Source organism: Podarcis muralis, chromosome 12 (assembly GCF_964188315.1).
Source record: "Podarcis muralis chromosome 12, rPodMur119.hap1.1, whole genome shotgun sequence".
In the NCBI taxonomy this organism is placed as follows: domain Eukaryota; kingdom Metazoa; phylum Chordata; class Lepidosauria; order Squamata; family Lacertidae; genus Podarcis; species Podarcis muralis.
The window spans coordinates 39,479,285-39,505,689 of NC_135666.1; the positions used below are offsets into that span (position 1 = coordinate 39,479,285).

Here is a 26,405-nt window from a genome sequence, read left to right on the forward strand (position 1 = left end):
CACGGGAGGCAGGGATGGCTACCAACTTGGATGGCTTTTAAAGAGGATAACAGAAATTCAAGGAAGTCACGGCTACCAGTAGCCACTAGCCACAATGGCTATGCTCTGCCTCCACAGTCAGGGGCAGTATGCTTCTGAATACCAGCTGCTAGAAACCACAGGAGGACAGAATGCTCTTGTGCTTGTGTCCTGCTTGCAGGCCTCCCATAGGCACCTGGTTAGCCACTGTGAGAACAGGATACTGGACTACATGGGTCACTGGCCTGATCCAGTAGTCTCTTCTTATGTTCTTAACCCTTTCCAAAGTCTACTTTTTTGTTAGAGCTCTTCTTTGTGCTAACATTATTATCTAATTTTATTGCAATATGCTGAACAGGTGTTTCATAAAACAGAATCATTCTCTGATGCACCTGGAGATAATTTGGAATTGTAGACTAAATCTGTCCATTTAATTGGGAGGGAAATACTGCAATAATTTAATAAATATGGACAAGGGAGAGACAGAAAGAGTAATTCCTCCAACAAACATGCCAAAACTCAAGCACTTCTCTCTTCAGCTTGAAATTTGTGTTTATACTGTGACATGGATGATGTAGCATACAGTCCTCTTCCTAATTATACAACCAGCATAGATCGCTCTCCTCCACTCTGTGGACCACAGGTTTTAAGAAGCAAGCAAAAGTGGAAAGCTGTGGTCCACAAAGTGGAGGGGAGAGACCTATGCTGGCAATAATCCCTGCCTAGTCCAATGTGGATAGTTGTGACAATGTACAACAAGCAGAGCAAAAATCTCCATGGGAACTTGCTGTAAGGAAGTGACAAATCTAGATCTACAGAGAAACCTGATGACCCCTTAGTCACCCAGCATAAAAGGTTATATGGGACAGGGAAACATAAAACAGGTAGAGAGGAGAAACATCTATTGGCTTTGCCCTTGCCTAAGCACTCTGAAACAAACAGCACCCTAAAATGGAAGAGTTCTACTACTCCTGCCCCCTAAAAATGAACATGGCTGTGATCATTGCATCAGGAGCAGGGTTGAAGGGAAAGCAAAAGGAGCCATATACAATTTTTTTATGGCTCATTTCCCTTCAAAATAAAGACCACAATATTTCCAGGAACACTTCCACTTTTAAGAAAATAGAGGAAAACACCATATTGCTTTCAGTCTGGTTTGCAAACCAAGTGGATCTACTCAGCTAGGATATACATAATTATGAATACAGTTCCATTCACATGTGCTAGCATTCAGTTGCATAAGCGATCCTTGATTGAAAAACACTGAGACCCATTGTTGAGTCACTCAAGAAGCAGGTCCTCTCTTACATTTTTCTTGTCTCATGCTGGCATGAAACTCATGTAAGACAAACCATGATGTTGAAGCGTGAATGAGCAAGCAGAAAGGAAAGAAAAGCAGCTAAGCCATAGTTTGGCTGAGTGTTGCATTCAAACTCAGGTTTATGGTTTGTCTCACGCAAACTGTAGCTGGGGCTTGTTCTTGACTCAACACTTGTGGCTTGCTTGCAGCAAGGACAAACCACAAAACTGAGTTTAGATGTAGTACGAAGCCAAGCTAGTCTAAGTTCTAGGTAGCATGATAGCAACAAGACTAGGTAAGGAGCAAAGCAGCCATGATTTTTCCTCTGACTGCCTGTGTACTTGCTTGTTCACATTTAGCCATGGTTTGACTTAGAGTTACGTGTGAACTGGTTATGAGCTGGACATGGAAAATAATGCTTAAGCGGTATCAGAAAGAACTTCCAAAAAATCATCTTTACAGTGCTAGAACAAGAGTGAAACAATCAACCTCCAACTAGAAGCAAGTAGAAAGCCTGCTGCACCATTCAGTCACCAATTCCTGCCTTGATCTACCCCTCCCACCTTATATAAAAGGTAAAGGTAAAGGTACCCCTGCCCGTATGGGCCAGTCTTGCCAGACTCTGGGGTTGTGCGCCCATCTCACTCAAGAGGCCGGGGGCCAGCGCTGTCCGGAGACACTTCTGGGTCACGTGGCCAGCGTGACATCGCTGCTCTGGCGAGCCAGAGCCGCACACGGAAACGCCGTTTACCTTCCCGCTAGAAAGCGGTCCCTATTTATCTACTTGCACCCGGGGGTGCTTTCGAACTGCTAGGTTGGCAGGCGCTAGGACTGAGCAACGGGAGCGCACCCCGCCGCGGGGATTCGAACCGCCGACCTTTCGATCGGCAAGCCCTAGGCGCTGAGGCTTTTACCCACAGCGCCACCCGCGTCCCTTACCCACCTTATATACACATTGTTTATTTGCCTGATCCTAGAAAGATTATCTTAAGAAGATCCATATTAGCTTGAGCATCCTCTGTTACAAGTCTTTCTTACAGAGTTCTGCAAAGCACTATTAACTTGGATGATACGGGCACAATTTAAATGAGCAACATTAAGCTAGTAAACTATTTTCAAGGAAATAAGAAGAAAAATAATTTGGAAACAAAATTATATTAAATAAAGCATGAGGTGTCAATATTTAGTAGACTATTATGCAAAATAATGCATCGAAATCATAACTCAGTAAAACAAGGGATATTAATGTTAATACTTATACGTGTTACACGTGAAATATAATTAATAGTAGTTAAAGGTAAAGGTAAAGGTACCCCTGCCCGTACGGGCCAGTCTTGACAGACTCTAGGGTTGTGCGCCCATCTCACTCAAGAGGCCGGGGGCCAGCGCTGTCCGGAGACACTTCCGGGTCACGTGGCCAGTGTGACAAAGCTGCATCTGGCGAGCCAGCGCAGCACACGGAAACGCCGTTTACCTTCCCGCCAGTAAGCGGTCCCTATTTATCTACTTGCACCCGGGGGTGCTTTCGAACTGCTAGGTTGGCAGGCGCTGGGACCGAGCAACGGGTGCGCACCCCGCCACGGGGATTCGAACCGCCGACCTTTCGATCGGCAAGCCCTAGGCGCTGAGGCTTTTACCCACAGCGCCACCCGCGTCCCTCTAATAGTAGTTAGAAAATCCTTAAAGAAAGTTAAGTTATTTTGTCCTCAAGATTAGATTCTACAGAGTAAAAAACAAAAGCCTAATTGCCCATCTCCCCAATCAGTTATTCATTAGTATATATTTTGGGGGAAAGCTGTTAAATAAAAGAAGTTAAAAATGCTCACCTTCAATTTTATTTCATAGGTCACTGTTATATCATCTAATAAGATAATTAAAAACATGCAAGCAGCTGGTACTGCGGCTAAACAGATTAATGTAATAGTCTGTAGTCATATGTGCTGGCAAGAGGTTCAACTCTTTGGCGAGGAGAAGGTCAGCTGCCCTTGGGAAGGAGAGAAAGACAGTATTTCTACTTTCTAGTGGCACCGTATTGCCAACATTAAGGATGGAGCCCACGGTTTGCTGACTAAGAGAATTACCATTCTCAGGAAGTATCAAGGGCAAAAATTGTCATTAAAAGGGATAGTTCATTTCCTCAAATTATTAACTGTGCTTTGTATTTAGAGGTTCTAGCAATCACACACCTATAGCAAATGTAATACTTTCGATTACAAGTATTAGCAATCTGCCTCTTCTACCAGCAGTTTGCCAACTCTCAATATATTCCTGAGAGGGTCTTCTTCAGGTCCTGCTGCCTTCAGAGGTTGATGTCTGTGCGTGAAGACCCACAAGATGGATTTTTCAGTGTTGGCTTCCAACGAGAACTTGGTTGACTTGACAGAGGTTGATGTATTTCTACTCATAGGCAAAGACCTTTTTTATTTCCCCTGGCCATTTAGCTGTTATGTGTGGGGGGTTTTTTCTTGTTTTTTTTAATACAGGTGTTCCTGCTTTGCTTTTGTTTTGTTAAAAACCCTGTACAGGGTTGCATGTTCATAAATTCCACTGAAATCAATGAGATTTACATATACATAAATGACTATAGCTATTGCTTCTTTCTAGTTTGACTTCATTATATAATAATTTGAAAAGAAACATTTTCAATATATTTTCCATCGTTGCTGTGGTGACACTGTTATGGATTATTGGTCAATTCCTTTTTTTCTAAACCACTACATTTCCCCACAACTATATTTTAGTTTAACATTCACACATTTTTGCTCATGAAGTTCTTGTCTGTTCTTTGCAATGTAATTTAGAACTTAGAGCCAAACAATTTGCAGCTAGCCTCATTATATGTTTGGAGCTACTTCTTACTGAGAATAAAATATTCATTTCACACCTTAAATACTGTAATGCTACTTAATAGCAGTGTCGGGTCTGCCAACTATTAAAAGCCAAGGCTTTCTTCTTCTTCTTTAATATACCATATGACCTAGCTCTATCATTTTTGCTTTCTAATTGTACCAATAAATTAATACTGTGCTGCAATAATGGCCGGCTCTGATTTATGATAAAAATGGTTTAGTATTATTTTAGCAAAGTCGTTCTTTATCACTTACTTTCAAAGCACAATTATTATTCAGCGATCTTGTAACCAAGAAGCCTTGGGGCTATGGCACCTGACTATGTGGCAATCAGCAGAATTTAGACGGGGGGGGGGGGGGCTAAGTCTCTATTTTCTGATTATCCAGAAAGTTGGACCCAATTTGACATTAATTATACATATCAAGTGCTATGAGACCTACTGTTAAACCAACAAAATTCAATGTGTGCTGTTGTATCCTGTCACTCATCTGTCTATCAAATAACTTCTACATCTCTGTTTAAGAGTCCTACGGTCACTTATATTTTGGAGTCTCTACTTCTTGACAAAATAGTAATCTATGGTTGAAGATGGCAAGACCATGACTCTTGTTTTCTCCTTTGGAAGCTAATACAGCAAACATTAAAAATAAATAAATCAGAGAAGTCAAGGAAGCTATTTCGTTTGCGAATTCCTGTTCCATTGTTCTTGTAAAAGACAAAACTTTTCTCAACTAACATATGCTACAAATCTGTTGGATGTGCAAAAGATGCTCAGTGTTCATGGATTCTTCTAGTGTTTCTGTCCAGATACTTCAAAACACTTATTCAATATTGCATTCATCACTAAAATGTTATGAAGGCTGTATAACCAGGCAACACCCTTTGATGTTACTTATACCAAGACCCCAATCTCAAGTGTTACATGCCACCTTCAAGTAAAACCAGGGCTTATGATACTCCAGCAGAAGGCCTTCGGCCATTGCAAACAATTGTAATTCTTTCTGAAAACACCACATTTCTGCATGGTCAACAGTCAATGAGTAACCCATGGCTTTCTTGGATTGCAGTTCAGGTTCATATGATAGGCAGAGCTGGCATCAGGACCTGTCATTCTTGACAGGTCCTCTGTACCTTGGCAAGGTACTGGCAATCCAATCAGCACCAAGCAACTGGATCCACCTACAATGCTCCTGATCCAGCACTGCTTTAATTGTGGGGAATTAAATTACTTCCTAGACCAGGCATGGCCAAACTTGGCCCTCCAGATGTTATTGGCCTACAACTCCCATCATCCCTAGCTAACAGGACCAGTGGTCAGGGATGATGGGAATTGTAGTCCCAAAACATCTGAAGGGCCAAGTTTGGTCATGCCTGTCCTAGACTCTGCAACCCAGCGGTATTTGGAGTGGTGCTACTGTAGCCAGGAAAGCCTGCATGTGTCATTGACAGGATAGGGGACCTGTTAGAGGACACTATGCTCTCAAACATGGAGCCAGCCATGATCACAGGTCTAAAAATTATTTGTATTGAGTTAATATGGAACTTTAAAAAGTCTAAGTAAACTAAGTAGCTCTAGGCAGACAAGTACAAATAAAAGCTGATCCTAATTTCTGTGACTAGCCAAGAAAGAAGAAGAATTTGCCAGGAAATGCTGATAATTCCAGAGTAAGGATTCTAGGAAAGACAAAAAGACTTTAACCCAAAAATGGAGTGGTAGAGAGAGAGAGAGAGAGCTTCCTTCAAATGAAATTACCACACACCATGAAATCTGTTCCAATCACTGGTGTGACTTCAGCATACAGTATTTCCTGAAATGTCCTCCAGTCTCTGGAGTCACACCAGAGACTAGCACAGGGCTTTTCGCAAAAGTAAGTTAAAGGAAGAAATTCAAATTAAATGCTGACAAAAATGATTTCATATGTTGTTGAACTGGAATTTTGGTTATCAAAAGCCAGAAAGCATGAGAAACTCTCACCTATATGAAAGAAATGTTCCTTCAGAATCCGAAGTATGATGCAGTCTTCCATTCTCATTTGACATATCTAGGAAGATAAACAGAGGTTTTTAGCAGGTTAAAGGAGAGTGGCATGGATGTACAGAAGTACCAGCTCTTTGCACAGTAAGATTGGACCACTGGGAGTTGAATCAACCCTGATGCAATCTGTCTCTCAAAATGTATGGATTAAGTTCATCAATGTGAAGGAAAAAAATACAGAGGAGATGCACTGGTTGAGCCCCAACTATGAAGGGTCTAGCAGCTGGTTTACACATGCATGGACATCACTTAATGACTAGGCAAGAAGTGATAATCAAAGATCAAAGAAACAAAATTGTGACACAAATTCAGCTATAAGACACCAAGACATGTGTGTGTGAACCATTAATAAATTTCTTAGGCATCCAAGGAAAGGCATGACTTAGTGCAATTTATGTAAAATCCAAGGTATAAAATTAGACCCCAAAGTGGGGTTGTGGTGCCATGCAGTACAATCCCATATCGACATGATATCTATCATACCACTTTAAACAGCTATGGCTTCCCGTGAAGAATTCTGGGAAATTTAGTTTGCTAAGGGTGCTGGAAGAACCCTATTCTACTTACGGAGCTACAATTTCCAGACTTCCATGGGAAGAGGGGTTGATTCTTAAACCATGCTGCAAACTGTAGCTCTGGGAGAGAAATAGGGGTCTCCTAACCATTCTCGGCCTCTTAGTAAACTACAGTTCCAATGGTTCTTGGGGGAAGCCGTAACAGAAGGAGTCCGGGTCTACCCAGAAATAAGCCCCACTGAGTGAAATGGGACTTATTCCTATAGGTTCACACTCTGTTTCCCAATAAATTGAGTTTTATATTCTTGATCAGCTCTCTATCCGATAAGCACAGTTGTACCTTGGTTTTCAAACAGCTTAGTGCTCAAACGTTTTGGCTCCCGATCGCTGCAAACCCGAAAGTGACAGTTCCGGTTTGCAAACTATTTTTGGAAGCCAAACGTCCGACGGGGCTTTTGATTGGCTGCAGGAGCTTCGGTTTTGGCTTATCTTCTGCCAAAAATACAAGGGCTTATTGATGCAGGCATGAGCAGTGAAATCTTGTGGGCCCAAGATATAATGGTACTGCCTCCATGAATAGGGATTAGAGTAGTCACTATTATATGTTTCTGGTCTGTCAACACCAATACCTTGTTATGAGATCGCCATGCATGTTCTTCTGAATGCCAATTAATATATTGTGGCATGCAATTCTAGCCATGGGATACAGAATCACATGCAGAAATGTGCAATGTTTTATGATACATATGTTAAAATTGAAGTGATTTCCGCAGTCATAGGTGCAGTTGCTTAGAAGTGCTGCAATCATGTCAATTACCATATGGTGAAAGCGTGTAGCGCACAAACACTTATCCACATACTTTGGTGCTTAAATATGGGATCATGCAGAGAAAGAAATGATATTCATTTATTTAAGCTAAGATTAGATATGACCACTCTTTCAGCTAAGACTAGATATGACCGCACTTTGTAACCCTATACGGTGGCTGGCTGACAATATTTGTACAAGTGGAAAATATGAGAAAAGGGATTTTGCTTTGAATGACAAAATGTTTTGTAGTTCAAATTTCTATCTTCCCAGCCTATAAATAAAATGATGCATTACTGCTAAGAAACTAGAACTGCATTAAATCATGTTTTCATGGTTAATGCTTGGTAATAATCACCCCCAGTTTCTGCTCTAAAGACTAAATCATATGCATATATATATTTAAAAGTGCATAATTTGTGATCTCTGAGAAGAAAAAAGTAATAGAGAAGAATTTGCTTACATTATGAAGTTACAAATTGCAGTAGCATATTTTTAAAATACCACATACTTTTATTTTAGCATATTTAAAGCTTAATAATTTAATGATTTATTCAGCTTTAATTTATACCTTCAAAACACTCTGAGATGCCACTGGAGATCATAACAGTGGTCCTGGTTAAGTCAAATAATAATTAGAGCTTTCACTTTAAAGATGAGATTATTTTTTAATTATTGAGTGAAGTACTTGAGGTACCATACTTATATAATTACACTACTCATTAAATGGTTATTGAAAGCTGAAATGTAATTTTAATGACAGCTACCTATTTTTCTTTGCACACTTTGTAGATGACAGATCAGTCAAGAATACTGGTTTGCTCAAAATTTCTTGCAGCTGCAGTAGAGCTTTCAGGTGTAGAACAATTAGGCTGTGCTTATTTTAAAACTTTTTTTAAAAAAAATGCTCTCTCAATTAAGCGGTATTTTTATAAAGTGCAGAAATAGTGAGGAAAATAAATTGCCATCAAAGATGGTAAAGAAGATTCTGGTAAGTGGATATTTTTTTCCTCTCTGTAGCAACAGTAAACATAATATTCAAATGTGGTTGCTAATATGTACTTCTTCTGAATCATAGCCTTTGGAAGAAAATTGCTGAGGTCATAAGGTAGGGTATAAATTCAATTAACAACAACTTGGAGGCCAGAATACACATATTATTAGAATATAGCACATTTACTCATTAAAAAAAATCAGCAATAATGATAACAGATATTTCCCTCAAAATATATCACCCACCAAAAAATAAAAAATAAAAAAATAAGATACTGATGCTAAATATAAAAAGCTTCAATATACAACACTATTCCATATACTGTAATATGTCCCATGATTTTTACCTCTTTATATAATACTACTAACATAGTAGTAAGGAGACCCTTTATGTAACAGTTTGATTTTTTTTAAAAGACTTATCTAAGATAAATAATGTCACTGTTTACAGAATGCTTTTCCACGATTTCAAAGATAAGAATACAATGCAAAATTAATGTTTTCCTTTTCATTGTAAAAAACAAACAGAGAAGTAAATTTATTTCATTAACAGTATTAAAGAAAAGATTTCTGGGTTTGCTGTATGGGGAAAAGGCATTTAAGTTTAGAGAAGGGAGCAACTGCTTTGTTCCTCCAATCCCCCTGTTGAAATTAATTATAGCAAATGTTTATGAAAACATCTGTTCCATACAGTTATAAATTCTTAATTTTAGTACGGACAATTTCAGGTTCTTCCTGTTTTGAAGCAGTACAGTAACAATTTCAGAGTATACAGAAAACAGACAATTTTTACTCCTGAAGCTCATGTATATGAAATCTGCAGAATTTGAGCATCTCTTTAAAAGAAACCCCACACAAAACAGAGTGAGTGTTTTTCAAAGGCTACAACAAATCAAAATATCGCCATTTGATGAACGCAGTAAGATAGAAACTAAAGCTTGATTTAGTTAAAAAATGTAACTTTTGCTAAATTATGCAAACGACAAAGTACATATTTGAAAGATCTGCGTCAAACATACTTTGATAAATTTGATGGCTATCCGGTTGTTAAAGATAATACACTTGATATTGCTTGTACATGACAACAGAGGGTGCTAGAGAGTTTAAGATCAATAAGATCCTGTGCCATAAGCGCTCCTTTTGGACTTTTTACATAACACCCTTGCAACTACAGTGTTAAATTCAATTTACACCAACTAAGCTTTTAAAATGATTAAATGGAGCAAGCTCGAAGCAGTGTACAGAAACTGAATATAATGCCTTCAGCTAAAGAATTAAGTGCACTGCACTTCTGATATTTATAAAATAATTATTAGGCTGCAAAAAATTGAAGTACATTACACTCCAAGGGAGTTGCTGAAGTTTCCCAAAGTGAAAATGCAAAATATATTTCGGAATTTTAAAAGGGGGGGGGGGATCATTTAAGTGATTACTGTAGTGTAATCTGTAAAGACAGCGGTTTGCTGCTGTTGGAAGTTTAAATCTTATCTTATTTGCTAATGGGAAAAACACAAGCTATTAATAACCAGGACCCTATGACATCATGCAAAGGTTGTAATTCTTCATGAAAACAAACACAGATATAATCAAGTACCAAAGTTTAAGGCAGGTTTTCAGTAACATAGCATTGAATTCATATAAGACAGCACTGTATTTGAATACTGCAAAGTTTGAAAGCTATGAGCAAGGCAACTGTAGTGAGATATATATATGGGCACTCAAGAATTAACTTCCGAAGTTCAGAAGTTTCATGCTCAATACAAATCCAAAGTCACTCTACAGTGCATGTCTGGCACCTAATGGACTTGGCACTAGGCCCTTACCAGTCCCAGCTACAGTTGCCCATTTCTCTTCCAGTTCAAATCTACTGGGCAGCGGCAGCAGAGAAGAATGGCTTGGAGGCCTCCATAGTGCAAAGAGGAAGAACTTTCAGTGGGATTGAGTTCTTCTTAAGGACCCTCAGAAACTTCATTTCCCAGGGACTTGAGGCCTGAGGTTCTGATGCAGCGTTCTAGGGTGTAATAAAAACACTGGCTCCAGCCGTCCTTATTGCCTCCTTAAATTTGAGGGGTTTGTAAAGGGGTCTTCGAGGTCCACAGAGGGGTATGGCTGTTTAGGTCGTGCAGCAAACGAAGACATTGGGAGTACGGCTGGAGCTGATCTTGATTTTGCGGAGCAAATAATTCAGTTTAACTAAGTTCATTCTCAATGAAGATTTGGAGGGGGGAGCTGCCCATCAATGTGTACTACAGATAATTTTTAGATTGGAGGGGAACACTTCCTTCTCAAAAGGTAACACAAAACTACTTTTTGAGCCACCCAAAAGCCCAAACAGCAATATAGGTATTTTACAATTTAAAACAGTGCTGAAGTGAAATGCTGTGTGTGGGAGGCGGTGAGGCTGCCTGAAACCAAAAGCGGGTGAAAATATTTGCACCTTCATGCTTTAGTGCAGCAACACTTGCTTCTCGATCTATAGACGCCTTGTCATAGTGGCTGGTTCCTGCAACAGTTTTTTTGGGGGGGGTGGGGGGTGGAATCAAAACTAACAAACGTACAACAAACTTTAAAAACAGAACACATGGCTGAAGTTCACCTCTTGAAATACAGTCTGCTTTTCATAACGAAAAGGTAGGAGAGAAGTTCAGCTTCTAGCTTACTCTGTGAATAAAAATTGGTCTTGACTAACTCAAAGTTAAGACAGTTAATATCTTTATTTGCACAATTTTAAGTAAAATATGTTTTCATCAAGCACTACTGCAGAACACACTGTGAAGCTGAAAAACCTGGAGCATTACGGTAATTGTGTCAAGCAAGAAGACTATGGCTGCAATTCTATACACACTTACCCAGGAGTAAGCCTAAGTGAATTCAGTGGTGCTTACTTCTATTGTAGACATACCTAGGGTCACACTGTAAGCATGTGAACTAGGAGCTGCCATTGTAAAAAAACAAAAAACAAAAAAATATTCTTTGTAAGGAGCTGCTATTAGTGCAGTGAAAATTAGAGTAAATAAGGGTGCACGGCAGTTTGTGGAAATTTTCCTTTGAAAAATACATAAAATTGGAGGCAATTGATAACCAACAAATAGTGAAGTGTTTACAAAGGAGCTGGGGCTTGATCTGAAAACAAACAACAACTTTTCTGGCAGAGTACTAATGTGTAATATTATTGTAATAAAAATAAAATCAAAATTAAATATGAAATAAATGCTCAAAGTGTATAAATGCCATTACTACTCTGACTATTATCATGTCCCCCTTCCCAAAGGATTAAAAAAAATCAATTTTAGGAGAAAGAGTAAAAGATGCCAGAGGGCCACCTATCCAGCTGGATATGCTACACAGATTGTCAGTGCCTACTGGGGAATAAAGGGGCTTGGAGTCTGGTCCATAGTTCCCAAGGAGGAACAAACACACTGAGTGTTACTTGCCACCATATGGGCAGCCTACTACAGCCCACCAATCTTCATTGGAGCTCTTTAGTACTCCAAGTTGAGGTATTTTTGTTCCTGGAGATGGGGTCAAGGTGTCAAGGTAGCAGCTGGTCAAGAGCCAGGTGTTCAAGCAAAATGGAGGCAGCAGCCCTGCACAAGGTGTGCTGCTCTCACCTCAATTATACTTGCAACCATTTGAGCAGGAGTGTCCTTATAACCAGAGCACTGCTGCCTTCAGTTCTCACCCAATCTTTAATTTTATTGAATTCATGAAAATGAAAATAAACGTTATACAGATATGAATAATTCCCTTGTTAAAATTGCCAAATGCATTTTGACAGTATGCATTCATACTGCAGCTTAATTCATACTGCAGCATTCTTCAGCAGTTTAATTGATCTTGAATGTCAACTTCAGACCACACAGTCAGGCTTTTCTATATCATAAATTCAAATTTGTAATATCAAATTTAAAAAAGCATCTCTTTTTAACAGGTTCTGTTTTAACACACTACAGATAAAGATTCTCAGCATACATTAGTATGTACGGTATATATTAAACATGCCTTTACCCAAGATCTCTTCAGTCTTGTAAAAAAATAAAATTAAATCATGTCATTTAGCTGCTTATACAACAGACTCTCTGCTTGACAAGGTCTTCTTCCCTGCCATAGGTTCACATGACTGTTCAATTCAATTTCAGCTTGGAAATCCAGAATAGTTCTAGCTAACCCAAGTCAGAGGCTCTTGGAACTAATTTATGCAATGCTAAACCATAAAGTAAAGGTAAAGGGATCCCTGACCATTAGGTCCAGTCGTAACCGACTCTGGGGTTGCGGTGCTCATCTCGCTTTATTGGCTGAGGGAGCCGGGGTACAGCTTCCGGGTCATGTGGCCAGCATGACTAAGCCGATAGTTTAGTTTAAATCCTTAAGTCTTTATTCCTTTGGTGCAGTACCTCCCATTCCATACTCATAAAGAATTAATGACAAACTGTTTTGGGCTCTATTTGAAACAGGCATTGCCAAATCAAGCTATTGTCCATTGATCCTACCCTGCTACTAAGTATAGGTAGCAATAGGGAAGGAAGGGAAGGATGGAGGCTGTGAAGGGAACTCAATATGACCAGACACAAATCTAAAGCACTTTGAGTTCACCTAATACTGGGGTGACACTTACGGAACACCCCCAGTTCCAAATTGGCTGCCAATGCTTTACAAACTACCTGACCAGCCCCTTCCTTCTGAAAAATTATTCCATTATCTTATTTTACCTTCACAACTTGGCTACTTTAAAATATGGAATGTATTTCTTTAAAAATACAAAAGTTGCTAATGCCAAAAGAACACAGGTACTCATAAAAGCAAATGAAATAAAATAAACAATAACATATTAAGGAAACAATAGCAAGTTAATACAGAACATACAATAAAAAGCAGATAAGGTAGAATACCATTTGAAATTATCAGAATTAATTACATTTCGATAACTTTGCTATTATCATAGGTATGATTTGAATTTTAGATGTAATATTCTTAACAATAATTACATATTGAGTGAAGTTTTGAATTTTATTCTAACGATATGATATTGTAAAACTTACACATTAGTGTTCTATTATCAATTTTGGGGGAATATTTTACCCTAACTTCTAGGCAACTGTTGTTTTCTTTTAAATCAATTCTTCTGCCAAATCCGCATACTGTTTTTTAAACGCGGAGGGTTTTAAATAGTCATTTATAGACATTGAAAGGGCAGCTTTTGCAAGGGAAACTCAAAATAAAATTGGGTGCGCATGCAGACGGTAGCCTGTGCCCCTCTGGATCTCAGCCTAAATCTGCAGCAGCTGAAGCTAGAAGAATTGTTAAGTGGGAAAGCAAAATTGACATATAGATGTGCAAAATGACAGCTTGTTTGACGGAAGGAAAAATCTAACACAGAGAAGCTGCTGAGACTTCACACGGCTAAAGGAGAAAACATACTACAAGGGCAGAGTGACACAACTTTCTACAAACATTCAATAAGGCGTGTTCTAACATACTTACCCAAAATCTATAATTATTTCTGGATTGATAATTTGCTATTTTAGCAGAAATATCCTTTTGTTGTTCTAATAGCTTCCTATGCATTTCCCCCCCCGAATATAAGACTAGCAAGGCAGCCTAATGCATGATAACCTAGAACCACCACTCTTCCGTGGGTTAGATGCAGGCTAACAGTCAGTGGTACCTTGGTTTAAGAACAGCTTAGTTTATGAACAACTTGGATTAAGAACACTGCAAACCTGGAAGTAGGTGTTTTGGTTTGTGAACTTTGCCTTGGAATAAGGGCATGTTTTGCTTCCTGTTGAGTGTGTTCCATTTGTAAATTGAGTCCTCCACTGTTATGGGAAAGCACACCTTGGTTTAAGAACGCTTTGGTTTAAGAACAGACTTCCTGAACAGATTAAGTTCGTAAACCAAGGTACCACTGTACAATCTTATACATGTCTACTCAAAACTAAGACAAATTTAGTCAAATGGGGCTTAATCCCAGGTATGTGTGTGGAAATTCTGGGAAATATCTTAAATTAGAACTGTAAAACAAGTATGGTGAGAGTGTAGTTTTCTCAATTTATTACAACAGCAAAATTTGATCAGAGAATTGTGAATTTTAGATTCAGTGCACTAAGCCCTCCTCTTTGCAGACATGCATAATTACAAGTGGAATTTTCAGGAAGTATCTGGAAATCTGGCTTCCAATATATTAATCAGAAAAGAAAGCAAAATACAAGGTATTGAAAACTTCTTATAGAAATATATATCGTTCTTTGTGTCCTGCTGTACTCCAGCTGTGTTAAACAGTCCCCTGCTTTAAGACGTGAACCCATTTCAATTGGACTTTCAGAGTGGCTTGGATCCGAATATAATCAGCATACAGATGACATGGTGCTCTAAATCTCCTTAAGACCGCCCCCCAATGGCTTCATATAAACATTGAATAGCACTAGAGGCAAAATAGCACCCTGCAGCACACAACATTCCAACTACAAAGATGCTGAAGCATGCTATTCTCTGAAATGGACCTCCTAAGCAGGAGCACCACCACAATAAAACAGTGCCCACCCACTCCAACTAATGGAAGAGACGCAGCAGTGTGCCATGGCTTATGCTATCAAGAGCCACGAAGAGATGAAGCAGGAGCCATAGGGTCATACTCCCCTTTTCCTTCTCCAGAAACCAGACCTTAGTAACCTCTAGGTTAGATTACTCTAACTTGCTATTTAAAAAGCCTCACAGGGCCTTCTGCTTGCTTCTTTTATTCAGGAACATCTGAAGATGAACATACAAAATGCCTTTAAAGTAGGGTTAAAATATAATATTTATTAATTTGTTAGGTTAAAAAAATTAAAATATTTTTATAGTCTAAAATCATACCCCCAGTTAATTGGGAAGCAGGTTAATTTTTAAAATTATTTTTCATATAATGTTTACCAAAATTATAGATGGTGAGGAACATCTTTCAAAAGAAGCTTTCCCTCATTCAACTATACATTGTGTAATGTTGAAACAAAGTTTCTTGTTTTCTTTAAAATTACTATTTTTCATTTGCAAATTTAATCAATTAACAGATTAACTGACTAAAACTCATATAATTAATCAACTAAGATTTATTTAATTAAGTGGCAGCACTACTTTTTAATTTTGTTGATTTTTTCCCTTGCTGTATGTTAATATTTTAATTTACAATATTAATAAATGTGGTTGCCTTAAACTTTAAAGCTATTATTTGTTATTTTTAATAAGTTACCTTAAGAACTAAATTCAGTTCAAAGACTGCTAAGAAAATTAATAAATAAACTTTGGCTCTGTCAAATTAATTAGGTTAGAATCAATCCTAGTGTTTGGTCTGCTGTAGACAATGTGTGCATGATAGAAATGATATGCTCATCATCAAACCTACACAAATGTTGCCCAACCTAATGAATCATCTGAGTAAGCAAGACAGTTAAACATTTCAAAAATTCATCTGGGACCCGAACTGATCTGCCATTCTGATAATTGGTGGTTAGCTAGGAAGGAAACATGAGATGTGTGTATTACTGCATAGTTTGTAACTCTAACATAAAGTGTTTTTGTACACATTTATTCTGATTCAGCAGTTCCCTGCCACAAAGCTGTGTCACTCCCAAGGTCTTCCCCATTAACTGCAAGAAACGGACGGGGGTGGGGGTACAAAACTGCCTGTCATTTAAATTAATCAGGATACCAACTCACGCTGAAAATTTGTTTGTTCACCTACAAAGATTCCCTTCTCCTCACTTCTCCATCATTCAATATATAGCTCTCAACAATAGAATGATCTGTCAATTTCACTTCTCTCTGTTTCTCATTTTCCCAATCTTAAATTAAATTCTCCACATTTTGCAGCTATTTGTGATTTATTAAAAAAATTCTTATGAAAATTCATCAGCATTTTAGTGTGATTTTCCTCAAATAAGCACTTTATTATTTATATGTTGCCCATTTGACTCATTTCCAGACCTCTGGTAGTGGCATGAGACCAGACCAACCTGGAAGCAGTTACTATGTCAAAGAGATATGCTTGGATCTTATAGTAACAGGAGATTTGAATGGGGGAAACAGTTCAGTGACAGAGCATCTACTTTACATGCAGAAAGTCCCAGATCCAATCCTCAGCATCTCCAGGTAGAGACCCCTGTTTGAAATCAGGAGAGCCATTGCTAGTCAGTATAAACAATATTGAGCTAGTTGGATCAGTGTTCTGCTTCAGTATAATCACATCTAAACAGAAGTGAGTGGGGATAGTATGCTATATTCCCGCCACACCTATAAAGGCAAATGATGTCAGCTGGGCCTTAAAGATGAAAGGAGGACAAATCATAGAGAGCAGGAAGAGGGACATCTGTATATTTTATCCATAGGAATAAAGAGATTCTAGCCAGCATGGACATTTGCATTGAGAATAAGGAAGAACTTCCTAACTTAAGGAACAGTAGCACAAAAACTGTTAGGGAGATTTTCACATTTCCTTTCCTGCGGCAGATGTTGGCCAGACACTTGTCAGGTGGATTTTAGACCACTAAGCCTCTTAGGCTTGCTGATCAGAAGGTTGGCAGTTTGAATCCGTGTGACGGGGTGAGCTCCCGTTGCTCTGTCCCAGCTTCTGCCAACCTAGCAGTTCGAAAGCACACCAGTGCGAGTAGGTAAATAGGTACCACAGCAGTGGGAAGGTAAATGGCGTTTCTGTGTGCTCTGGCACTCGTCACGGTGTTCTGTTGTGCCAGAAGTGGTTTAGTCATGCTGGCCACATGACCTGGAAAGCTGTTTGTGGACAAACACCAGCTCCCTAGGCCTGAAAAGCCAGATAAGTTCCGCACCCCATAGTCGCCTTTGACTGGACTTAACCGTCCAGGGGTCTTTTACCTTTTACCTTTAAGATATGTCTGAGCAATGAGATTGACAACATATTCCACTGGATCTTTTCCATTATAATGATTTGGTGAAGAGATCTATGTATGGAAGTGGTGTAGAGAAGATTCTGTCACTAAGAAAGTAATTTAGCTATGTGGCCAGTAAAATCTAATAGTGTTAAACGAGGCAACCTTGGAAATTCAGGATAAGCATATATTTTTTGCTGTTCCAAGACACAGCCAGAAACAGAACAAGAGTATGATGAAACCAACATATTACTTCTTGCGTAAAGGGCTTAAATATAAACCAGCTATAAATAGAGTGTTCATACTGCAATACCATGCATGAGCCTTGAGAGAATTTCAATATTTACTTACAAAGGTCTGCCTCAGGATCTCTAGCTATATTTTACATGGTACCTATGCATCAGTACAGTGATCATTTTGCAGACAAAATCAATTTCCTAACAGAAATATTTATCCTAATGATAGAATGTCTATATGCCACCCAGCTATACTTTACACAGAACTGAGCTCCCTCAGGCATTCTTCCGTGCCAATGCTAATTTTTTATCTGTTAGAAAGTTCCCTTAAGCTTCTTTTAACATCTAGTGGACATGGCTTCATAAAATTTAATGCTGTTCATTAACCCCAAGCACTTAACTTTGCACAGTAATGTCAGGCACCTGACTTTTCAGTGCATGAAAAATCCAACTGGGAATTGTTTGAGAGATATAAATTACAAATTATCTATTTAGCATAAAATAAGGCAAAAGAATCAATTGGTAAATCAAGATTATTTTAGGGGTGGGGAAACAAGAATTCTGATATTCAGTCTAAACAAATATTTTCACACAAAATCGTGATGAATTTACATTAGAATAAAAATTACAGTTACAATCAAATCCCCTACTCTACCTAGATGGTCCATGTAGCACATGCCATTTAAATCTTTTAAATCTTCTTAAAATACATTGAGTTCTGATACTTTTATAAAGAATTAGAAATACTGCAATTTGATAAACCTTTTATTAAAAAGATGTTTTTTAAGGGCAATAAGGAAGTTTGTTTTAGTGAAAATCAGTTCTCTTGGTGGTGTTGTGCAAGACATGTTAGGCATTCTGAAGACATAAAGCTATTAAATTTTGGTGTTTTACTCTAGCATGGGCTGACCTCTGGTAGAACTGCCTCTTTAGTGAAAACAGGTGGAGATGTGAGATCATACGTGGAAAGAAAGTATTCACCATTTCCCCCAGCTGCCAATAATCTTAATTTAAGATTGAAGCTGCTGGAGTTGTTGTTGTTGTTGTTGTTGTTGTTGTTGTTGTTGTTGTTGTTGTTGTTGTTACCTATCCCTTACCTCTCAAGGCTGTGAAAATAGCTTAAAAACAGTTCAAAACAACACAGAAAGCTAGTTTTTACTAAGTCAGATCATTGATCTAGCTAGCTCAGTATTGTCTATGCTGATTGGCAGCTACATTCTAGGGTTGAAACAGCTTTTCCTAGCCATATCTGAAATTGTTGGGTATTGAACCTGGAATATTCTGCAGACAAAGCATGTGAAGTACCACTGAGCTACACAACCTTCCTTTTAACCAGATCTTAGTCGCTGCTGTTTTATTTATTTAAAGTATTTATAGCCGGCTGTTCATTACAAAAAAAAGAAAAGTATCCTAGGGCAGGTTACAAAATTTAATCCTTAAAACATAATCAAGCAAAACATGAAATAAAACAAAACAAACAGCAATACAGTAAAAAAATTATCAGGGCAAATTAGCAATTTGTGTACTATCTACTTATAAAGATGGACAGATGCTGCTTTATTCTTGTTGCAAAAGCATTTCAGAAAACTGTTACAGAACACTGTCACCTGAAGAATTTAATACTACCCTATACCTTGGGATGCGGGTGGCGCTGTGGGTAAAAGCCTCAGTGCCTAGGGCTTGCCGATCGAAAGGTCGGCGGTTCGAATCCCCGCGGCGGGGTGCGCTCCCGCTGCTCGGTCCCAGCGCCTGCCAACCTAGCAGTTCAAAAGCACCCCCGGCTGCAAGTAGATAAATAGGGACCGCTTACTGGCGGGAAGGTAAACGGCGTTTCCGTGTGCTGCGTTGGCTCGCCAGATGCAGCTTGTCACGCTGGCCACGTGACCCGGAAGTGTCTCCGGACAGCGCTGGCCCCCGGCCTCTTGAGTGAGATGGGCGCACAACCCTAGAGTCTGTCAAGACTGGCCTGTACGGGCAGGGGTACCTTTACCTTTATACCTCACCAATTAAAAAGTTTTGGTGAAAGCCTTAACAATTCATACACATTAAGATAAAACTATATGATCATATGGGCAGAATATGTTTACACATCATTTCAACACAGAATCCTAGAACTGAACAGGACTCCGAGGGTCATATAGCCCAATCTTTGCCCAAAATGCGGCTGGAACCCACACCCTGAGATTAAGAGTCTCAAGCTCTACCAACTGAGCTACGATTCAGGGCTATGTAAAAACAATCTTCCTACAAAGATGGCTCTACACTTGTGTTCCAGGAGGAGGCCATCTTCCCTACAGACAGTTCAATTCATCTTACAAGTGACAGTCACACACGCACACAGATGTGAAGTAAAGATTTACAAAGTTATTGAAACTTTTTAACAAGTAAAGTGCATCTTTACTTAGCTACACCAGAATGAGGAATAAAGGGGTTTACATATGTTCCAATTCTAAACCTATCAATCAAACCCATGTTATTCCTTTGGGAGCTTATTTACATGCATATTTATCAGCCTCACATGCTAATTCCCTGCTGTTTTATGCCTGCGAGGCATGTTTATGAGTCATAATTGTTGATCTCATTTGATGTATTTCACTGAAGTAAGACATTATTCAGTTATGTGGCCTAATGTCAATGAATTACGATGACCTGATCTTCCAAATGCAACTTGCTCTTTAATTTTTATTAGAGCATAACTTATGCAGATGAAAAAAATACATTAAAATAGAAGATCAGATGAACCTGCAGTTGTGTTAGTTCACCAGCCTGTCCTGATGCAATTCTTCCTTCAGTCTCTGTCCAAATGGACAGGCTGTCACCCTTAAAACCTCCCTTTGGAATAATGCTAATTTTATTTATTTATTTTAAAATCTGATGTAAATGTCTGTGTGAGAGAGAACACACACATACCTTAACTCTACTGTTTTCTGAAGACTTCATTTTGCACAAAGCATATTTTTAGAACCTCCCCCATGAGTTTTGAACATCTGATGTTAGCAGCAGTGGCCGGGTACCTTTTTTCTTTTTCCGCGTCATACTCACCAAAAATGCCGTTCCAGGCAATTGTCTGGGAGCCAAGCATGGGTTCTTAAATTACTTTGGCTGCGCAGAAGTTGCTGCAATGCTTCTTCTTGCAATGCACGGATAATATAAAAGCCCCAAACCATGTGAGATGACAGCTTTAACAGAGCTCTTCTGAATGCTGACACCAAAACAATTTCTGGAATGTTGATACTGGAGAGGGGAGAAGTCACTGGTGGGCTTTTCCCCATGTGTGGTCCAGGACTTTTCACATTACCGGTATTTCCATCAGTGCACAAGAACAGCCATGCAGAGGCTCCTTTGCCACGGGACGTAAGTTTGAACTATGGTCTAGGGTTTTGGTTTCTTTTTAGAATCAAGTGGGGTATAAATTTTATGAAATAAATAATAATAAAAATAAATACTCCACAATTCAGTATTGAGAGGCAATAGAATCTGAAAATGCTAAGAGTGAATTGTAGAGCTAGTTTAGGCTTCAGGTCGTCCTGCACAAACAGAATACCTAGCACATGCTGGTATGTTAGTTTTCTACTTTGAAATGATTCCTTTTAAAATTTAGGGGGAAATCTTAGGGGGGGGGGAATGCTGTTTGCAGTCCATCCTGCCACTTCATTCTCACTTTATTCTGCTGCATATGTGGTCCTGGTCTAAGTTGCACAGAATAAGGTGGCCAAATTCTGATTCATGCTACTTCAGACAGAAAATGGGAATTCCCATTTCTGAGTAGTTCCTCACATAAAATTCTCCTTCCACACAGAAAACTATCACATCTTAGTTTAAAACAGTCCGGGAGCTTTTTACTTGCATTCTAGAATATGAGTACCAACCGCAATGTGAAGAAATTGACAATTTTACAACCTCATTCTGCAGAACTTGTAACTCTGCTTCTGCCCTATGAATGTGGTGGTCCTGCATCTTGCCAACAGTAATGTCCAAAAGTTGCTATTGGTGATAAATTAAGTGCCCAGTGTCACCTCAAACACTTACAATGTACACTCTGAAATTAGTTATAAATATACCTGCAAAGACAACATATCTATTTATGTAATGTGTATGGACACATAACCCTGAAATTAACTTTATCCAACTTTCCACTAGAGTGAAATTTTACTTCAGCATTTCCCATTATCAACAGATGTTTATAATGGTGCTGCTCACTGACATCCTGTACTGAAACAGAAGGTCACTGTACCCCCATGTGCTAAGCTAGAAATTTGGCATTGAAAGCAGAGGGGCAAGATGACAGTTGAGGGGGCAGGAAGGTTGTGGAATGATGACAGACTGCCCCAAGTGGGGAGGTGGAGAAGTAAAAGTCTGCACATTACGAATCAGTAATTGTGGATTTAAATAAAAGAAAGTACATGCGAAAATACTTTGCATAATCAAGTTACATCTCAAAATGATTTATTGGAATGGGCCACGATCCAGAGATACCTATGCCCAAAGCCCCATTCAACAGATGGCTAGCGTTTTCAGCTTTGACTACACCAATCACCCGCTGGATTGGTCCCAGGCCTAGTCCCACCATCTTTCCACCTTTCCAAATAGGTGATCAGCACCATCTGTTCACTCCTGACCACAAGTCTTTGATCCAGCAGCAAGAATGGTGTATGCAGCCACACACCCACCCCACCATGCCCAATTGGCATGATGGAGTACTACCTATATATTTTTATTAGCAATGTTTATAAAATAAAGTGAAGTCGTAATTAATACACCACCTATGCAGAACGTATTATACATCAATCTAGCAATAAGGGGAAATGGGCAAAGAAAAAGTAAATGCAAAGTTTTGGAATTACCGTAATTAAAACATTACCAGTTCTGCGTAATTCGGTGCACTGGAATACTGAGATATAAGGAAGAATGTGATTTGTGTGTATACAATCTTCCAAAGGAAGTTAAACTTTTCTCTATTTTTACTAATACTGCCTTTTCTAATTATTTAATTGTTGTTTTAAACTGAATGATTATGGAAAAAGACGTGTTTGCCACTTCATTTCTTTTATAAAGGTCTTATAGTTATTTCTGTTTACTTTTTAATTCAAAAATTTAAGAGGTTTGTTAAGAAGGGGGAGGAATCATAAATCTGTCCATTAGTAGGCATTTCTACCTTGCGCTCAGATGAATTCTCATCAAATTTGATTTGCTGACTGGTGGCCAGAACAGATGTTATCTTAATGGAAGAGAGAAGAAAATTAAGTGTGTTGAGCCACTGAGCCACTTCTGAATTTCTATGGCTCAGTTTGTAGTCCTTCTAAGTTGGAAAATATTAGCATGTTCTTTTCACAATGATCTATTAAGTCCCCACCCAAAACTGTATGAATGACATTTTATTTTTCTTTTATTTAGTATATGGCATATGGTACTGAAAACTGAATGGCAGTGTACTTAAGAGTCTAACTATATGCAATCGTGTTTTATAATAGAGGTTACTGTCAAACAAATATTAAAATGGGGAGCAGAGAGCATCTTCTGTGCAGAGAAGAACAGGCATAAGGGGACTGCTGAACCCGTCTACAATTTCCCTCTCTCTTGGCTGCACCCTGAGACTGGATGCTAGTCCTCCTGGGAGAAATTCAGTTCTGATGTGCACATTTTTATGGGGGTTCAGGCATAGCAAGCACTCTGGCCTCACACATTTGTACCCTCCTGCATTTTCTAAACTTAAAAATGGTTGCCACTCTCTCATACACTTATTTGGCATGAACATATTCTTAACATGTGGAATTGTGTTGCCATCATATCTCATTAGACTTTTGAGCTTCTAATTTTTCCATAAAATAGGCACCACCACCCATTCCAGCACTTCTGATTTTTACACAGTGATTCATGGGAGCAGGTCTTGCTGATACATTTCAACACAGAAGCTTCTGCTCATGGCATGAAGTCTTCCTGGTCATTCATATGAACTGGACAGTAGCTACTCCTGCAGACATTCATGTGCAGACTGTAGCCCCAGAGAACTTCATACTGGGTCTATCATCTTTTTCCTGCCAAAACCAAACTAGGGACTTCAACAACATAGCACATTTAAAGGAGTAGAGCTCTTTATAGAGAAATACAGAACTGTAGTCAAAATTCAAACAACCAAAACTTTGCTGTAAACAAGAATTTGATCTACTGGTTTTTATCTTGTGATGCTTCATTATGTATTTTGTTAGTGTGTGTATGTGTAGAGGGAGAGAGTACAATTGTAAGCTCACCTTGAAAGTGTGAATAAATTCTTAGATTAATAAGCATGAATGATAAAACTATGAAAGATTTAATATTGTAAGAACAACTGCTAAAGACCAATGATTGGGTGACCAAATGGTTCTCATCTTTGCTCTGGGAGTCACTGAAAACCATGATGATGTGCAGGCAAGTGACAGTTCCATTATGACTTAACGGAGGAGTCCTCACCCATTTGGGACCATGGCTGTGGGTACCACAAAATGCTCATGTCACAGAAGAAAACTGGCACTCCTCAGACAATCTACAGCTTTCCCAATACAGAAAAGAAAGCACTCCTCCCCCCAAAAGCAACTCCCACCCGCCAAAAAACAAAAATCCTAACCTCCTAACCTCCTAACTTTAAAAAAAATAATGTTAAAAATTGGGATGGGTAGGGAAATTTTGGAAGGCGCCAAGGATCCTGTTTAGGAACCCAGTCTTAACATAGTAGGTTTCTTGGTTTCCTTGATAACGCAGTGCCTTGGTTATATACAGTAAGCTTCTTAGGGTAGGACTTTAGTATTCTTTTGTAGCTACATAAAACAACAACTTCTATTGCAGTGCCTAATGATAAATAAGTATCAGTGGTATAAGCCTATGGGATGCTACATCTGTGTCAGCCCGCTTGTGGAACTGACCTCTGCAAGCAGAACAGGATTTCCTTTCTATTGCAGCTCCCACCCCCAAAATCTGCACAGGAGGTTGGGGTTGGGAGAACCTCTAAAATAATTTGGAGGGCACTAGACGCATCAGTGACAGAGGGATAAGGGAAAGCCCTATCATGTGCCCTTGTGCAACAATGGCTATTGCCCACCGTTTCCATTTTAATACTTTATTATCACCTTGCTTGGAAAAAGCGAAAGTAGAGAATGCTTTACATTGGGGTATTTTACATTAAAATTGTACCCAATTACTTTGCTTTTTTTGTACCCAAATATTTGCAACCTGGAGAATATGCGGGGCCTGTGAGCAAGTCCTGTTTGCTAGCCTGAAAGTTTCAACTCAAGAACCTGGTTCGAAACATTTATAACAAACCGCAGTGATAAACATCTGTCCAGGCCTCACCCTGCTGCAATTTGTTCTTCAAGACTGAAACAACATCTTATTAAATACATATGATGACCATTTCACATGGGGGTTCTGTACTACAAACAGAAAATCAGATGCACATGTGCTACATGAATTGCTCAGGGTAAAAACCAAAACCCTTTTTGAATCTGAAGATTTGATTGCAACATTGGCATGGGAATCTGCTGCTCAAAAGAAACACACACACTTCATAAATCCCACTGGACAAACTAGTGTCTAAGAATGAACTGTGTGCTGGGAAATTCCCACATCAAATCTCATCACAGATATAAGGGACATATTGGACTTTAGGCACCTTCCCCGCCCTCTGCACAATATATGAAAATAAAAATAAGATAGTTATCAATAAAGTGTTATATAAATACTAAATATGGCAAGTAGTCAACATTGTTCTTTCCCAGCCTTAGCTTTTTAAAAGCTCCAATTCAATGCTTCCCAGCAGAGCATACTGCTATATTTAATAAAACTCTTACTGTCTTTGACTTATTCATTCACAGCTCAAAAACTATGTTGACATGCAAACTTAAATTTTCACATTTACACATCACTTTGAACCATCGTTAAAATAAACTTAATGTTAGTGCACAACCTGCTTGTGAAATCGTGGTTGCTTTGCTTCTTCCCTGCTTGCTATCCCTATCACTGTGCTGGAAAACAAGCCTTGGTCTGGCTTAGTGTTACATCTGAATCCAGGCTTCTGATTTGTTTCTCCACAAACCAGGAAGAGTAAGCCAAGAACAAACATTGGTTACTAGTGGTTTCTTTGGAGAGAAATAAACCACGACCCCAGGCCTTGGACATAATGCTAAGCTGGACGAGTTTATCTCCTGGCAGTGTGGAAGGAGCAGGGAGGGAGTAAAGCGACCATAATTACAGCAGTGTGTATAAGCATGCTGCCCATTCTCATTAAACCAAAGTTTATTTAAACTATGGCTCCAAGTGATGTGTGAACCAAGCTAATGTTAACATATCTGAAGAGCAACTTATTTATTTTTGCAAAAAAATTCAGTATGAAAATACATTTGATGGAAATACAGTTCCATCATTTCCATGGTGCACAAGAGGAAAGCAGAAGGACGTTTTAAACAAATATTGGCACACCTGATAAAATTAGTCATGTTTGAAAATGCATTGCTTTAAATGCCCATTTTACTGCTTTTAGTAGAAACTTTGCAATTGTTCTGAATGGGTTTGTGATTTTGCCTCATACAGAATGATGGGAAAGAAGATAATCAGAAATTACTTTCATAGCATTATATCGCAGTGTCCCTGGTCAACAACTTCGGCTGATGCTCCCCCGAAAAAAGCTCAACAGCTTAGATGGGTAGATCACTGCCAGTTTTTTTTTATAGTGGGAGCAGATCGCAGTCTCTTGGAAGTTGGACGTGCCTGCATTATATGAATTAAATGCTGTAGATAATTATTAT

General features: G+C 38.9%; 1 protein-coding gene across 9 annotated transcripts in view; it reads right to left on the reverse strand.

Annotated features, from left to right (window-relative positions):
* Positions 1 to 26,405, reverse strand: part of TBC1D5 (TBC1 domain family member 5) — a 286,484-nt gene that overhangs the window by 160,885 nt on the left and 99,194 nt on the right. For all 9 annotated transcript variants that reach the window (XM_028750607.2, XM_028750600.2, XM_028750602.2 and 6 more), the window contains exon 4: positions 6,144 to 6,210. In XM_028750607.2, the coding sequence (XP_028606440.2) occupies positions 6,144 to 6,210 (67 nt within the window). The remainder of the gene's footprint in view (positions 1 to 6,143; positions 6,211 to 26,405) is intronic.